At 42.2% G+C, this 16,979-nt stretch overlaps 2 protein-coding genes across 3 annotated transcripts in view; both read left to right on the forward strand.

Annotated features, from left to right (window-relative positions):
• Nucleotides 1-1,995, forward strand: part of faf1 (Fas (TNFRSF6) associated factor 1) — a 64,462-nt gene extending 62,467 nt beyond the window's left edge. The window contains exon 19 of the mRNA XM_063467113.1: nucleotides 1,040-1,995. Coding sequence (XP_063323183.1) covers nucleotides 1,040-1,123 — 84 coding nt within the window. The 3' untranslated portion in view covers nucleotides 1,124-1,995. The remainder of the gene's footprint in view (nucleotides 1-1,039) is intronic.
• An 11,487-nt stretch (nucleotides 1,996-13,482) lies between these two features.
• dmrta2 (DMRT-like family A2) lies at nucleotides 13,483-15,414 on the forward strand. Of its 2 annotated transcripts, none has more exons than XM_063467029.1 (2): nucleotides 13,483-13,942; nucleotides 14,317-15,414. In XM_063467029.1, exons 1-2 carry the CDS (start codon nucleotides 13,483-13,485, stop codon nucleotides 15,204-15,206), a joined length of 1,350 nt encoding a protein of 449 aa, XP_063323099.1. In that variant the 3' UTR covers nucleotides 15,207-15,414. The 2 variants fall into 2 exon arrangements, with proteins under 2 accessions (XP_063323099.1, XP_063323098.1); XM_063467028.1 differs by having other exon boundaries at nucleotides 14,320-15,414.
• Nucleotides 15,415-16,979: the final 1,565 nt, after the last annotated feature.

Raw genomic sequence — 16,979 nt, forward strand, 5'->3', positions numbered from 1 at the left:
CCTCTTAGGGAAGCAAATCTCTCAATTCTCAGGTTACTGCTTAGACTTTTTAAAAACACGATGTTAGAATAATACACAACGTACACACTCACTTGCAAACACACACACACTAAATGAATTTAGCACTAAAACCACACTGTTTTCCAGTCTGACTCTTGGGAATAGATGGTGAGACAGTCACACAGGGACTTCAGTGAATGACCGAGGCCATGGTGACACTAGTGTAGATAAATCTGAGAAGGCATTTTAAATAGTTTGATAAAATTAAAAACAGGGTTGACAGATTTGATAATTTTGTTGGCATTTTGGCTCATTGAGTTGATTGTACATTAGGAGAGAAACCATTAACAGTAATGATTCAGAAATGTCGTCTTTAAGAAGTAATAGTACACAATTGCACGTTCCACAGTGTGATACTCCTCTGACACCCCTATTGGCTTTGCCAGTCACAGTGCAAGAGTCATTTGGGAGGTGCATGGCCTGAACGTCCATATTGTTCACACTTGAAGAGGTGTTCATAAAAGCATTTGGGGGTTCACTGCTTTTTGGCTGCTACAACTCAAGCTAGAGCTCATCATGCCCTCGTTGTTTGTGCTGCAGTCTTCAGTACTGTACAGGTCCCGGGGTAACTTTAAACTAAATTCACTAATGACCAAAAAGGCCAGAGTACACCCCCTCACTCAGGTTAAGCTCTCCGCACAATAAACAGAAACCGTGGAGCAAAATAACAAACAAGTGAGGGCAAAACAGCCACCTAGTTAAACTCCAAATCAAGTTAAACCACATTAAGGAGAGTTTTACGAGTTCCTGCAGCAAAAAGTGGCTTCAAGTTAACGTCTTTGTTTTGTGCTGCCGATCGTAATCGAGCAATCTGAGGATTGTATTTTGGGGAAGCTGTGATTAGGATTTTCATAAGTTTCTGTCATAGGCTGAATGTCATATTTGCAGCAATCCTTTGCTCAGTCTAATGTTGTCTCCCCCCCCCCCCCCCCCCCCCCCCAAAAAAAAAAAAAAAAAACACCACCTTGTCTCTTCTCAGATCACCCAGCTTGATGCAGTTTCGACCCTGTTAGAGGCCAAGTTGTTTCCACAGGAGACGCTCTTCCTGGAGGCTAAAGAATAAGAACAGGCTCTCCGATCCCCGAGAGGTCCGACTGACTGACTGATGAACTGGCTGGATGCACACTCGTCACCGAGCATGGCCCCCACACATCAGTCTGGGCCTCCACCACACACACACACACACACACACACACAAACTACCATCTCAGACACACATAAACACACTGGCATGCAGATCCAGTGACACACAAGTTGAAGTAAGCTTTTCTGCCCTCAGCCTGGTCGTCGTACATGAATGCCTGATGTACACGTGTTGCACAGAGGAGCAAAGACAGTACCACAAGCACACAGCCAAAACATTCACCTCTACAATCCCCCCCCCCCCCCAAACTCCCCTCACACTCTTCTCGACTTCACGTTCCCAAACTGCTGTGTCATTGTTTTCTCTCACAACACAAACACCGTACAAATAACAGCATTCAGAGACTGAGTAGACAAATCTTTGTCACACACAAAAAAAACAAATAAAAAAAACAAGGACTTGTTTCCCGTTTCCTCATTGAAGACACCGAGGCTGCTTTTTTTAAGACATGTTTTTTGTGTGTTTGAAATTAAAATAGAAAAGGCTTAAAAATGTAATTAAATAAACTTCGAGAAGAGGCGTAGCTCCGTGAAGCCCGGGCCGTCTCATCTCCATTTGTGTTTACCCACTGACCCTTTTCCCCAAACCGCCCTTCTAGAGCTGCACACCTCCGTCTGCTGTCCAGGTGGGGTTGGGACACGACACGCTGGCCCCATCAAGCTCCGTTCTTCCTGGTTTCCACTGCTCCAAAAGCCAATAGATTGCTCAGTTTTTAGTTTGTTTTTTTTCTCCTTTGAATCCTTTTTAAGTTTGATGCTGTATTAGTTTTAGTTTGATATACATTATATAAAATATATGAATATGAACATCAATTTGTCTCAGGCGAAAATCTGTTGAACCTTATCGCACACATACACACGTCTTCTTTCGTCATGTGAGAGGATATTGTTTAAACTGGAGATCTGATTTTCTTCAATTCGTGGCACAACTCTGGGGTAATACCGAAAGAGGAAAACAAAGCCAAGGAAAGATGTGGGGCATTTCTATGCTTTTATTAAGTGTGTGTGTATCTGTGTTTGAACGGGATTCCAGTCCTGCTCTGATTGTGCATCTTCACTTCTTGCAGATACCAAAGTTTAGATTTGCACACTCACTCGTAGGCCTTTTACTTCTCTTATTATTCTCACTCTTACACGACCTGGTGAAATCAGCCAAACTGCGACTAATTTCCTGCCTTCAGCGAGGAGAGATCACACGGGCTTAGCCCTCCATCTGTAGCGGGGCTCCTCTGTCAACTAAAGGCAAAGTTTAAGAACCCCATCAGAGTCATAAATGCCATAAACAAACTACTTCAGGCGAAATGCTGCTCCCTCATGAATAAGCACTCAGACTTGGATTATACTCACACATATGTAATAAGACAGGACTAAAGCAGACTTGGCAAAAGGATTGCTGTTTAAATTGCAGTTTCACTGATTATATTACAGACTTTCGTTTTGTACTTAACAGTGGACACTGATGGGAAACACATTTTGTGTTCCCACCAAACACCGCCTGTTCATATTATTTAAATAACCCCCGTGATGTGCTTTAGGAAGCTGTACCTGTATTTCCTCTACAGTTAATCTTTTAATCGATGCTTATTTGAAGTGTGAACTCTGATCTCAGTAGCACAGTTTGTTGTTTTTCTTTCTCTTTCAGACAATTATAGGACCTTGTGTCTGACTTTGACTATTTTTGGAGTGTGCATTAGTCTTCAGAATAACTGGCACCATTTCATCCAAATGGAGACCTTGGAGTAATGATTATATATTTTTATTTCTTTGGATCAGAAGAGAATGTATTCCTTTGAAAGACTAGGGACCTGTCCGAGGTGTACCCTAGAACAGGGAGAGGCTCCAGCAGTCCCCAAGATTCTCAAATGGATGAGCAGAAGAAGATGGACTTCACTGAAATTTAACATTTCTTTTCAAAGAGTAGTTATTACAATAAGAATATTAAAATTATCCAAAAGTTATAATATGTTATATCAGTCAAAGTGAAACTTGCTGATTTAAACTACTTTTAGAGGAACTCTGTCTCTCTGGGGGTGCACTGCAGACCCAGAGTAGTTTAAAACAACTTCATGTGCTGGATTAGATTAAACTATTATAAATAAGTGGAGGAAGCAACGTCTGTTTAAGCTTTTTGGAGGTAGTCTTACTTCTGTAGGCTTCAACTTTATCCTCTTCAGTGAATGAGACAGTTACTACTATGGGTGCTGTCTTTAAATCTTGTGCTGTTCGTTGTTGAGTAATATATGTCTCAAAGAATTATGTGTCACCAGCAACAAATTATAGTCATCTCTTTTTGCTTCGGTAAATCTGGACTACTGGTGTGTTACGCACAGTGAATATATCACACAAGCATCCTGTGTGTGTTTGTTAGCCTCTCTGTGGCTGCCTTGTTTCTCACGCGAGGAATGAGTCGACCTAATGTGCTCAGCAAGCCGCACTTCCAAAGGTTTGACCCGACAGGAGCTCCTCGCTGAATGCAGCTTGAAAGCGGGATTGGGAAAGATGCGCTGCAGGGCAAATCCTCCTGACTTTGCTGTTTCTTTCTGCATGCCAGAGAAGTGTAATATTTGTCATCCAACACTGGGGAAAAAAGACACCACAAACGCACCTGTATTTAAAGTAAATAGCTGCTATTAGTTGTGGAAGAGCTAATAGCAGAATCCATTTCAAGCCAAACTTGTTGAGCCAAAGTTGTGGCACTGACTCTTGTGGCTGTGTCAGTAATGCTGGCATTTACTGTATTTGCAGCACTGAGATATACTAGTTGAGAGAGAAGTAGTAATTATATATTTGGTTTTCCTTCTCCGTATCCATGAACTCAACAACCTCTGGCTATCCAGTTAATTCAGTCCTGGGCCTTACACTGCATCCTGCCTAAACATGTGTTTAAAGCTTCTAATGATTGGTCAGGACCATCCTGGTTGGCTTCCATTCATACCCAAATCTACAACATTTCAGCTAAATGTTGTAGCTGAAATGTTTCAATTTAAACGTGAGGAGCTCGGTTCAGTTCAAGAAAAATGGTGAACTTTGCTGAAGCTCTAAGGGCAAAAGTTAAGTGTCTATGGCTGACATTTGTATTACTCAGATTAGGCTGCACCGAGATAAGAGTTGAGTGCGCTGGCTGTACCGACACGTGCAGCTTGGGGCGAGGGTGAGTTCAGGGCGGGGCGAGGAGCTCAGTGACCGTGAAGCTGAACGTGTTTATGAAAGAGGCAGATGCACCTCTGCTCGTCTGTCAGAGAGCCTGTGCCTCAGAGAGGGGCGCACATAGTGCAGCTCCTCTCGACTGTGAGATTACAGTTTCTATCGTGCAGCTTTTTGAACGTCATGTGCACAAGCATGTTCATTTGTACCGCTGTGGCTAATGAAGGTGTGAGGGTCAGAAATGCCAGTGAGGCCTAATGATATTTCTCTCTGGTACCTGACCAAACTTGTCTTAACGGGCAAAAGTCACCAGGTTTAACTGTCTGGGGAGAGACAGCTGTATGAAAGGGTTTGTCATCAGTTGAATTAGTCTAAAAAAATTAATTAGGCCTCTGTTGACTGGCCATTTCTAACAGGAGGACAAGTTTATTAGGAGCGCCGTCAAAGGTTTTTGTGACTGTTTTTCTCAAGTCCTGAATTTTTTCCACAGGTGCTGCATCTCGTGTTTTACCCTTACATACTGTTCATATTCCATGCCTTCACAGTATGGTTCGTGTCCGTTTGACCAATGCCAAGAATTCCTTCATAATTAGTGTCTACAACAAACTTTCAACTAGAGATCTGTCACTAATCAAAAAGACAGGAAGCAAAGCTGAAGATGCTAAAAGGTCTTCACTGGTAGTGACCAGGAGGGGCAGTATTAGAAAGAAGTGTATTAGAAATAAGTCGATCACATGACAGCTCAGGTTGGGGGCTCGGAGACAAAGTTAGAGAGACAAGACTGAAGTGTGTGGACATGTGCAGATGTAGTGGATATACTGCCAGGCGGGAAGAAAAGATGAACACCACAAAGACCTTACAACTCTCAATGCAGAGAGTTGGCGTGACAGAGGAGGAAGATGGAGGCAGATGTCCTGCTGTGGCGACCTCTAAATGAAGCAGCCAAAAGAAGAAGAAACTTCCCATCTAACATTAATAAAGGGACGAATAATCGTTAGTTAATGTTTTTGAGAGCTGGCGGAGTGTAAGTGAAAATGGTAAGAATATTCTGAAACTGTTGGGATTTATTATATAACCATGTTTTAGTACTACAGCCATTCATTTCAATAATGGTTAACATTAAGAGCACAAAACCTTCCAACTGCAAACTGTGGGTTCAAAGCAGTGATGAGAAACCTTGTATGTGTGGTGATGATTGGTGTGTTTCCTGCACTCTACGATATACCAGCTCAGGTGCTTTTATAATCTTATGACCCCCCTCGAACCCCTCTTTATATCTGTGCTTTAATCTGAGTTAGCTCAGATTAAATGCAGTCTAATTAATTTTTGTTGCGTAATTTTCAAAGCACGAGCACCAACAGATGGGAATCTAATGTACTCACATTTATGCATCACTTATTTAGTCTCGCTGCTCACTCGCATTTTTAATTACACGTTCAAACAGCCCTTGGTTCTGTGCACTTCAAGCACTTTATCGACCTCACATCCACAGCCAATTTAGAATCGCCAATTAACCTGATGTGCATGTAAGAGGAAGCTGGAGTATCTGGAGAAAACCTACTTGGGAGTGGCTCAAACTCGCAAACTCTACACAGAAAGGCCCCAGCTGGGATTTAAACCAGGAACCTTCTTTTTGCAAGTTGACAGTTGTAATGACTCCACTACTATGCTGCTGTATTTCAGATCTAATGTCTGTGTCACAGCACCATCTCGTAAAGCATCCTCTGACCTCTGTAGGACCTCTGTTCCTTCCTATTTTACCTTTTGGTGATTTCCCAATGATCCTTCAAAGACCAGCAGGTGCTTTTCTCTGTGTGAACATGAACAGTTCTCGTGACATTGTCAAGGTTTCACTTTAACTCTGTATTTTTTTTTAGAGGACATGGTGACAGACATGAGAGGTGCAGTTTCCCTGTTTTAAGATTCCCTAAAACTACAATTTTCCTTTATTCGGGAGATCCAGCTCAGTAGACACAGGTCACATTTGACCAGCCTCAATGTACAGAAAATTTTAGCTACTGCACAAAATATAAAACTTTTAAATATTTTCATTTTTATATATTTTGGGTCTCTTGAAATGTCAGACGTTCCTTTGGTTCAGCTTCTCCAATCTGATCTTTATCACGTGACAGAAAATTGAACATCTTTAGGTCTCAGACCATGTTGAAGTTGTTCATTTTCGTTCTCTTTCTCTCTTTTTTTTAAGCATTACAGGCAACAAATGTTTTTGTTAAAATAATCAGTAATCAAAGTAATTCTATGTTGTTGCCCTGAAACACAGCTCAATGGGTTTTTGGGGGCTACATTTTAGGCAAACTTTGGCTGGATGTCTTAATCAGTGTCTGTCTAGGCAACACCCCTTAAATCTGACACCAGCGGGACAAGAAAGTGTCTGTGTGGTAATGAGCTTATGCTGCTGTCCTACACCGCCACAAAATCAGTGGTGGCAACATCAGGTTTCTGTCTTGATTCTCTGACCACAAAAGAGGAAAGCGTCCATGATGTTTAACCAGCTCCTTTGGGGTCAAGAATGCAGCCCACTGGCGAGGGAACAAAATTCCTGACACAAGTGATCCCTCCTCCCTCCTTTTGAAGTAGGACCCAATGAGATCTCAGAGCATGGCAGCTCCTTGAATCACAGGATCTTTGCCCATATCCCAGACTGGCCTAACCTGGAAGGTCACTCCGAGTTTACTTTCTCAGAGTCGCGGACCCTGCCCAAAGAAACAGAATCTATGCAGCTTAAACTGTTGGGTGGGCACAAAAGGAGGGTCATCTCTCCCTCGCTGTCTCCCTCTGTTTGCAGCTCTGTTTGAAAATGACACAATGGACATGTAAAGACTGTAGTTTTTATCTAAACAAAAACTTAAAATAAATAAATGTAACCAATCTAATGTAAAAACATGAGGCTTTAAAGTGCTCTAAATTCTCAAAAACAAAACTGAATGTGTGGGCACAGATCCTTCTTCAGAGTTTCAGCTTGTATGCTTCAATTCAGAGAGCTGTTTTTTCCCCTCTATGCCAAGTTAAACTCCAGATAATCTGATATAGAAAAGAAGAAGAGTATACTTACATTGATTTAAATATGTCTTCTCTGTGTTTCTTCTTATTCTAATACACGGCCCACTGAACGGGTGTTAGTGTGAGCAAAACCGCAGCAGATGCCACCTTGTTAGTTTGACACAAGCTCTGTCTAAGTCAATAAAGATTATTCAGTTTTATTAGGTTAACATCTTGAAATAAGAGAAGCGAGTCTTCATTAAAATAATTTAAGGTTTTCTGGGTTGGCAGGCAGTTAAATCCCCATGCTGTCTATAAGGAGTTTTTATTTATTATTTAAGGATTTAGTATGACTGTTCTCCAGCACTCATCCATCCTGCATTTTTTTTTTAACTAATCTTTTTCCACCCCACATGTCACATTTTTATGCGCACGTACAGGCCCCGAAACAATCCCACATGGATCCGTAAGTGGTTTCATTTTCTGAATCTTCATTTAGGATAATGAAATTAATTTATAGCCTGTTATGAAGACTGTCGATGGGCCTTGGAAAATTATATGTAAACCTTAAGCTGCCGCTGTGAGGAAAGCAAGAATGTCTCGATTTATCTCACATTTACAGCAATCAGGCAGCATTCTTCCTACTCAGTGCCAAAGGGAGTAATTCCTTATCGCAATGCAGAATTGTAGCCTTTTTTTTTCTATTTTCAGTAGCGTTGGTAACTTCGTTATATTGCTCGGATGTTGAATGAAATCATTACAAAATCTCAAAAATTATGTTTTTATTCTTTAGTGCCGTTTTATTTCTAAATATTTTAAATATTATTCTTTTCCTTAGCAGTCGCATCCACCGCAGAGCTGACGGTAGCAGGGGGCGCTCTCTGGTCTAATTAAACGTGTTTAAATGTACAACCGCTAGAAAAACAAAAACAGGACGTCCCTTAACAAAAAATTGTATCCTCCAAAACCAAAAATAACTAAATATACCAACATATCCTTCTCATTTTTTTTTAAATAACAGTTACATATTTTTACGCCTGAATGTGAAAATGTCAAATAGAAATCGTGTGAATACAGATGCAGTTTTATATAAAAGGTTAATAAAGTATCTCGTAATTAATTTGTGAAGATCTGTTTTTTTTTAATGGCACTGAATTCCCGCACATACCTACAGACCATTGCGCTAATAGATTTATTTTAAATATTAATTGAATAATTAGATGTGCGTCAACCATCCCTCGGTCGCTGCTGTGCGCTCTTGTCGCTGCATCCCTCGCTCATACCTCCAGATCTGTCTCCTTAAAACACCACAGAGGCCTTATAAAAACCTGTGGTATTCGGATTATCAGCCACATGGGATAAAGCAATAAATGGACCAGTGGGGTCCTGAATGGGTGCAGTGGCGTGAAGGGGAGTAATTACAGCTTCATATTAATTGTGTTTTCTCTCTCTCTCTTCTGGGCGCACATAGACACACACTCTCACACACTGAAGCGAAGCGACGGTGACATCTAGGAGGGCCAAGTCTTTGTGCTGAACACTTCAAGTTTCAAAAACAAGGCCAATTGAAGCGGCGGAGCTCAAAGCCGACACCATTGTAGGCGAACACATTGAGTTTTGATTGGGGACAATGGTGTTTCTCAAATTTCTAGCAAAAAGAAAGCCATACTCCATCTGTGATCTCAATGAGCGCCTATTCATGAGCTTCCTTCTTTTCTGCGCCATTCGTTGGTGGAGAAAAGGAGGCAGATGTGGAGGGATAGAGCAGGGGAGAGTGCGTTTTAATTGGCTGCAGTGTGTAGGTCTGTCTCTGTCCTTTTTTCCTCTCGCTCACACGCACTCACACACACACACACACACACGCTGGAGTTATATGCGACTATAGGCTGTGCAATAATCTCGCCGTGTTGATGAATACTTGTAGCCCATTCATTAAACAAAGATAATCCCTGCCAACCTACCTCGGGGGCAGAAAAACGTATTTTGTGAGAGTGTGTGTGTGAGAGAGAGAGAGATTGCCTGAGTGCTGGCCAACAGCTTTGGCAGAGAGGGACCCTTCAAATCTTTGAAATATTCATACGCCATGGCAGGGTTATCCCCCATTTACAAATAAGTGTTATTCTAGCGGGTGAAGAGTGATGCTTGACAGACCTCTGTCTGCCTCTTTAGCTCAAGTGCCTCTTCACCGTCTGGCCTCACTCAGCCAGGCCTGCGTAAATTTAGCCTATATGTTTGACTTTTGCGGGGCTTGGCGAGTAACCGCGGTGTCACTTTAGTCGCTTTGTTTGTTTCCTTTTCACACTGCGCTATTTATTCTGCAGCACTGCTTTACTGCAGGTTGGTTTTTGGCAAATGAAGCCCACATTTTTAGCCCACATATTTAGCCGAAAACCTAAATAAAACGCTGCTTACAAGGAATCATTGGTACTTCTCTGTGTGAGCGCAGAGCCTTTCTAAATCATGAATACAGTCCGCTTTTATGACATAACTATACAGATATGGCAAATTTTAGTTATCTTGTAAAGGCATTTCCTTCTTATGTAGAAAAACTATAGATATCACACACATAGAGCCAAATAAAATGCATTTGTTCAAATATTTGGCCTTGAAATAATCATTATCGAGGCTGTTCATGCTTCATATAATGAATTTGCCTGGTGTGCGTGTGTGCGTATAAGTGCACAGCGGTTATAAACTCCCACAGCATTGTGTTCTGTGGCTCTCTAATCTTCACTGCTCTCCTGACTTTGCCTTTAAGGGAATGCATTTAGACCGATCCATTTCCCCAGCTCAGCAGAACTGGTGTGAAGTGGCAGGTTAACAACCTCTTGTCTATAAACCCGGAGTCCTCCTCGGTGTGCCCGTCAAGCGTGTAAATACTTCTGCTGAAAGAAGAAAAAAAAACCCAGTGCGTTTCTTTTCTCCGCGGGCCCTTGTCTAACTGCTACTCTAACCTCTGCCTCTGTGTGACAGAGCCGGCTGCTGCAGCGGGAGAGCGCGGGAGGGGATCCGGGCCCAGCCGGGCTGCAGGCGGGGCAGCGGCAGTGGGAGAGGCCGCTAGAAAGCCGCACCGGGGTGCGGGGGCAGCGGAAACATGCTGCTACATATGTTGGGTCAAGCATGGCCTTTGTTGTGATCTTAAAAGGGTGTTAAAAACCCATTCGTCTGTAGCCTTCCTGAAAGAAATGAAAGCATCGCATAGTTTTTGATGCACAGGCCTAATGAAGTGGTTAAAAGAATGTCGGATTTTTTTTTCTAAAGTGCCCACAGTCACTTTTAATTGCGCGGGGGGGCATTTTTAATTGGACCAGGAGGAATACCGGTGAAGCTAATCCCCTAATCATAATACATATTTTTCCACAAATGAACTTAAACCAAGCTTGACGTGGACAAGAAATGAGCGGTAACTTCAACCAGAGGCGGTGATGACGTAATTAAAAGTCTTGCGACGATATTAAAACAGCAGAGAAGCCTTATGAGCTCCTCGTGGATAAATATAGCTCAGCAAACACGTGTCAAGTCCAAGTAATTGTCACTTTATTTCTACGGTTATTAAGAGTGAAAATTGCGCGTAATAAGAGAAGCTGATGTGGAAACCTTCCTGTTTGCCTGACTGTAGTCTGAGGTGAGGCTGTAGGCCCATAATCTCTCCTGTGAGCGTCAGGCCCTTTCTGCTGTGTACAACTTTCACTTGCGTGCAGGACGGGCAATTTTTATCCGAGTAAGATCGTCGCCCATGCAGATAATTACTTTGAATGTCAAAAAGATGTAGTTTTAATATCGTCTCTATTAGCCTGTTGGCTAGGTAATTAAGGTGCAGATGACAGCGGCGAGGGAAACAGATGGCATTTGCTTACAGTGATTCAGAAAGTAAACAATGAGCCTGGGAGGGGAGAGAGAGGAAGGGCTGCACACACTCGCTGCTGCACACCGAGCAACCATTTCTTCCAGCTAAAGATGTTGTGTGGATCACAAAGACTGTTGTCAGCCTCTAAGGTGCAAGCAATTGTTGATGAAAGAAAAGAAAAAAAAAAAAGCAGAACTAAACCATCAGAGCTAAAACTTTCAAAAAATCCGAGTTCCAGTAGCTGCACGAATCATCAGTGAACAGGTGAGGGAGCAGGTGGCTTGCGCGCGATGCCCTTTTTGTAGCTCTGTGCGCGGCGGACTTCTTAAATCTCAGGAAGCATTAGAGCGTTATCGCTTTTCAGGTAATGGAGGGTGACTGGAGGACAAAGCAGAACCCAAAGGAGAGCGCTTATTTTATGGAGGACAACAGAGGAGGGCGGAAGCAATTTGTTAATCCAGTTTTTATTTTATTTTATTTTTCCCCGGTTCACAGAAGGAGCAGAGCAAAGAATTAAAACGGAAAGCCGCTCTTCTGTCTTTAAGTGTTATCAATACTACTGTCATTATTATTATTATTATTATTATTATTATTATTATTATTATTATTATTATTATTATATCGGTTCAGGTAGTATTTTATTTTTAAAACTCGCCGAGCTAAAAAATAAATAAATGAATGATAAACTAATGTTACAATTTTTACCCAGCGATTACTTACTTTTTATTATCCAATCAAAACGCTTTTACAATAAATAAACAACTATTTTCTTTTTAATGCAATTTTTAAAAAATGCTGAAATAAACGAAAAAAAAATTTATATATGAGGTGAACAAAATCAGAGCAAACGAAATTGTGGAACCTAAAAAAATAAAACACTATTTAAAAATTATTATTGTTATTATTATTATTATTATTATTATTATTTCAACAACTAAAAGAGAAACACCTAATATAGAACCAAAGTCGTCATTAATAATTTATGTTACCGTTTCAAGCTTCAAATGAGGAGGAAAAAAAGACAAAAAAACGAAATTCGGATGAAAACTGGTCTAACTCGCGTGTTTAAATCACCAAGCAGAGAACAACATATTCATGCAGTCCGCAGTATATGGATGAAACAAAAAGTGGCACATTTTCTGTACTTTTTAACTTTTAAACGGATCATGTGCGAAACAAATATTTAAAGCTTAGCGTTGACATTAATGTGAACGCTCTGGTTTTCCCGCGACATTTAGCAGTATCGACAGCTTCTTCCACTTTCTGTAGCAAATATATTACGAAAAAATATATATTGTGTGTCGACAGAGAAAAATCTTGCCTCTTTTTGAACCAATGAAATAAATGATACTTACCTTTACGGATGAGATTACAGTCACGCATCATCTTTTATTTTGAGTATTTTAAGTCTTAAAAATATTCTGTGATTGGATGTAGATGCAGGAATAGCGATTTCATATCCTAACAATCATGTCGCCAAGTTAAACTAGTTTTTAAAATCGAGATATATACAGAAACTTCCTGGAACGTTTGAAAATTTCCTTCATTTTAAGTTTTTTTTTTTTCATTACATTTCTAATGGTCCTGCTTGGCATCGCACCGGAAGTCTGGTTTACCACAATAAATGGAAAAAACACGGGCTATTGTTTTAAATCTATGAAATTCTGTTTTGGGGGTAATACACTGCATCGATTTGAGCTTTCCGGGAACTCCCTTCAGATTCTTAACACTTGATATTTGGAAAAAAGAACTCAGGTGGACACAGTTGAAAAAAGAGGCAAGCCAATCAGATTGCTCCTTCCCCCTTTGGCCAATGACAGACGCCACATTGTTGTCAAATTTGTCTAATGAAAACGTAGGAGCAACAATAGAGAGAGGAGAGAGGGATCTGTATCCACTGACAATCTCTGGAGGAAGTTAGTGTCTCAGGCTGCGGCGAGTAACAACCTCAGCTCCTCCTGGACAGTTTGAACTTTCTGTCGGGGAGGAATGATCGCTCCTCTCTGCTCAGACTCTTGTCGGATTTAAAGTTGACTGTAAAGTCAGATTTTTGCTTCTTCGGCAGAGAACACTTGGACAGTTTCCACCAGACTTTCGATCATAAATTGTTATTTTTCCCCTCCTGTTTCTCTCTGACAGCAGAAATCGGTGACTTCACCTGTTGCCCGGAGGTGCTAAGAACCGCCGGACAGATGTGATCAGTCCAACGTCGGTTTAACTAAAGCAGATCGTTCAAACGTCGCCGATTTCTCGTTAAAACGTTCGTTTTGCTGGTGAGGAACGCGGGCATGGATCTGAGACCGGAGCTCCCCACAGCCTCCTCCGCCTCACAAGTCCATCCCGGAGCGGCGGCAGCGGCCGCGGCAGCCTCCATTCCGGTGTCCATGGCCGGCAACCTGCTGCGAGGGCCCCCGCTCCTCCTGCGGGCCGCAGACAAGTACCCGCGCACTCCGAAGTGCGCCCGCTGCAGGAACCACGGCGTGGTGTCCGCGCTGAAGGGCCACAAGCGCTACTGCCGCTGGAAGGACTGCATGTGCGCCAAGTGCACCTTGATCGCAGAGAGGCAGCGGGTGATGGCGGCTCAGGTGGCGCTCCGGCGGCAGCAGGCGCAGGAGGAGAACGAAGCCCGGGAGCTGCAGCTGCTCTACGGCACGGCGGAGGGACTCGCTATCGCCGCCGCCAACGGCATCATCCCACCCCGGCCGAACTACGAGGTGTTTGGTTCCGTCAGCAGCGAAAGCAACTCAGGTGAGCGGATCAAGCTTCGCTGTAATGTTAAAGAAGCACGTGAGAAGGTAGCAAATCAGTGTGTTAAACTAAAAGGCTTTATCTGTCATCAAACTGCGACTCTGTTAAACGCAGAATCATTTAACCCTAAACATTGAGCCTAATCAGCTGTCACAGCATAAATGCTGATGGTGTCGTTTGTTTAACCTTTACAGATTAAATTCTGATATTTGAGCTCACGTGTTAAATCTGCTGTTTGAATACTGGTATGTCTGTCGCTTTACTGCCTCTTTATTGATGTGATCGTTGTACTGATTATGACTCTGTGCTGATACGCTTTTGATGGCCTTCTGTTTTATGCTTTCATTCAATTTTACACACTCTGGTTCTGTCAGCAGATTCAAGCATCCAGAAGTATGAGCTGTTTCCTAAGAACCAGCTCTCCGGGTCCGCCACCCCTCAACCATCTGCGGGGAAACCGGCTTCCACCGAAGGTGACTCAGCCCCCGGCATCTCGTCCCCGGACGGCCGGCACGGAGGCTCTGGTTCGGAGAACGGGGATAGCGAGTCTTTCATCAGCTCACCGGTATCCAAGCCTTTGAAAGACGGAGAAGAAACTCCAGGGTCCGTCAGCTCCATCGGCTCGGATTCGGGTTCTGAGACCGACAAAGACGAGCAGGAGCCTTCCCCTTCCTCTGCGGCCTCTCGGCACATGAACGCCATCGACATCCTCACCCGAGTATTTCCCAGCCACAAGCGAAGCGTCCTGGAGCTCGTCCTGCAGGGCTGTGGCAAAGATGTGGTGCAGGCCATCGAGCAGATCCTCAACAACAGCGGCGCTCAGGGCCCCAACAAGGCCGGGCCAGACGAGACGTGGACGGCAGAGAGGATGCTCCAAAATGCGCAGCAGCCTCCGGCGGCATCCGCAACCACAACAGCCCCGACGAGGCCCATGCTCCCCGGGGCTATGACGCTGAGCAACCGCTCTGCGTTTTCTCCTCTGCAGCCAAACGCACCGCACTTTGGCGCAGACCCTAGCACCTACCCGCTGGGCACACACTTGGGACTGAACCCGCTGCGGCTGGCCTACTCGGCGCACAGCCGGGGACTGGCTTTCATGACACCTTACTCCACCACCGGGCTCATGCCCACTTTGGGCTTCAGACCTCCAATGGACTATGCATTTAGCGACCTGATAAGAGACAGGACAATGCTGCACAAGGAGCAAGGCTATGCCAGCGGCCTGTATGGGCCTTTGGTCAACAACACGCCGGAGAAACAGTGAAGCCGGTGGACTGATCATAGAGACACATTCCATTGTATTTGTAGCCACAAGTGTTGAAAATGTGTGATGTGTTCTGGCTACGGGCTGCTGTACATAATAGGATTATCTGGCTTGTAGTCAAATGATCTGAGAGGGATTTAAAAAAAAAAAAAGAAGAAGAAAAGAAACTAAACCACTTATGTGTAACTCTCCAAAATAATTTTATATGTTAGACCACAAAAGTTTGAATGGCAACCCCTATGTTTGAACTTTACTACGCCATCAGTAAAATGACGTAAAACCGGATGTATTTATAGACTGCAGAATGAAATGAATCCCGATCAGGCTGGAAGAGTAAAAACTAAACTGACACACAAAAGCAAAAGTACGAAGAAATTATTTATCAAAGAGTTCTGACTTTTTAGAGCCTATCAAATTTTACCACATACACACACGCGCGCGCACACACGCACGAGTAAAATAAGTTATTAAAACACGTAGTTTACTTGTTAACCCCGTTTCCTGCTGTAAAAGTTGATCTATAACGTGTAAATGCCATTCATGTTTCTTTTTCTTATGTATTATTTCAGTTATCTCACCTTTTTATTTCATTTTGTTTTTAGTTTATGTCCAACTGCCTGTATTATATATTGCATTTGGTAATATGAAATCACTATGCCTATATTTGACTTTTCATTTATCCATTAGTCAGCGCAAATATTTTGTGACAAAGTGTTGGATTCAGTTAGTTCCTCCTCAGATGTTACACGCTGTGCTGTCACAATGTATCAAAACGCTGGAAAAAAATAAATGTTATTTTAAACAAGTGGAACATCACACTTATTAATGATGCTTTCACTGATAAACCTTTCCTGCGTAAAATCTATTTATTCTGCAAAGGTCACCCCAGATATTCTGATATGGAAAGGACACAGAATGCTATCAATTTACAGCAAATCCAAGGCATTTCATCTGGATAGATAGCAGGGTTAAAATGGCAAATATAACAGTACATTCTACTTCTTTTTTTTAACAAGAAAAAAATGACATTTTCTGCAGAATCTTACAAAGCAGACAGAATATGGCTCACAACACGCACACATCTGACTTGAAACAAATAGCCAATATAATAAATAATAAAATAATAAAACATTTAATAAACTAACTCCTTTGGGTTTTTGACTCTTCTGGTTCACTCAGGGTCAGACACAGATGTGTTTTCTACTCGCTCTTATATAGTTTGCCCGATATTACTACAGCCACCAGCATAGTTTCAAGTACATATAGAGTGAAGCTTTGATCAATAAGTAGCTGTACAGGAAAACAAAAAGTATTATTTTTACTGGTATGAGATTATATGCTTCTGTAACGCGCCAGCAGGTCAGATTCAGCTGGTGGACACCCGAAGGTTCCTATAGTTGCTTTACAGTAACGTTCCCTTCATTAAATCAGCGTGTTGTATAAAATAGTGACCGTTACATTTTCCAAACTACATTTGTTAAGGTGACTGTGCAGATTAACTCTGTAGGTGAAACAGTTGCATGACTGCGTAAAGTCACAACCGCCGTGAAATCGCACACAAGAAGAAAAAAGTGTAAAGTTTATGACTGTAACTAGAGAAGAAGGTGAAACAAATTAAACTTTTATCGAACAAGTAATGCTTTCTTACTCTTATATTATTATTATTATCATTATTATTATTATTATTATCATTATTATTATTATTATTATTATTATTATTATTATTATTATTTGAAACAGCATGGCTTTGCATAATTTAATATCCGAATCTTC

The sequence above is a fragment of the Pelmatolapia mariae genome, linkage group LG23 (genome assembly GCF_036321145.2).
Source record: "Pelmatolapia mariae isolate MD_Pm_ZW linkage group LG23, Pm_UMD_F_2, whole genome shotgun sequence".
NCBI lineage: Eukaryota > Metazoa > Chordata > Actinopteri > Cichliformes > Cichlidae > Pelmatolapia > Pelmatolapia mariae.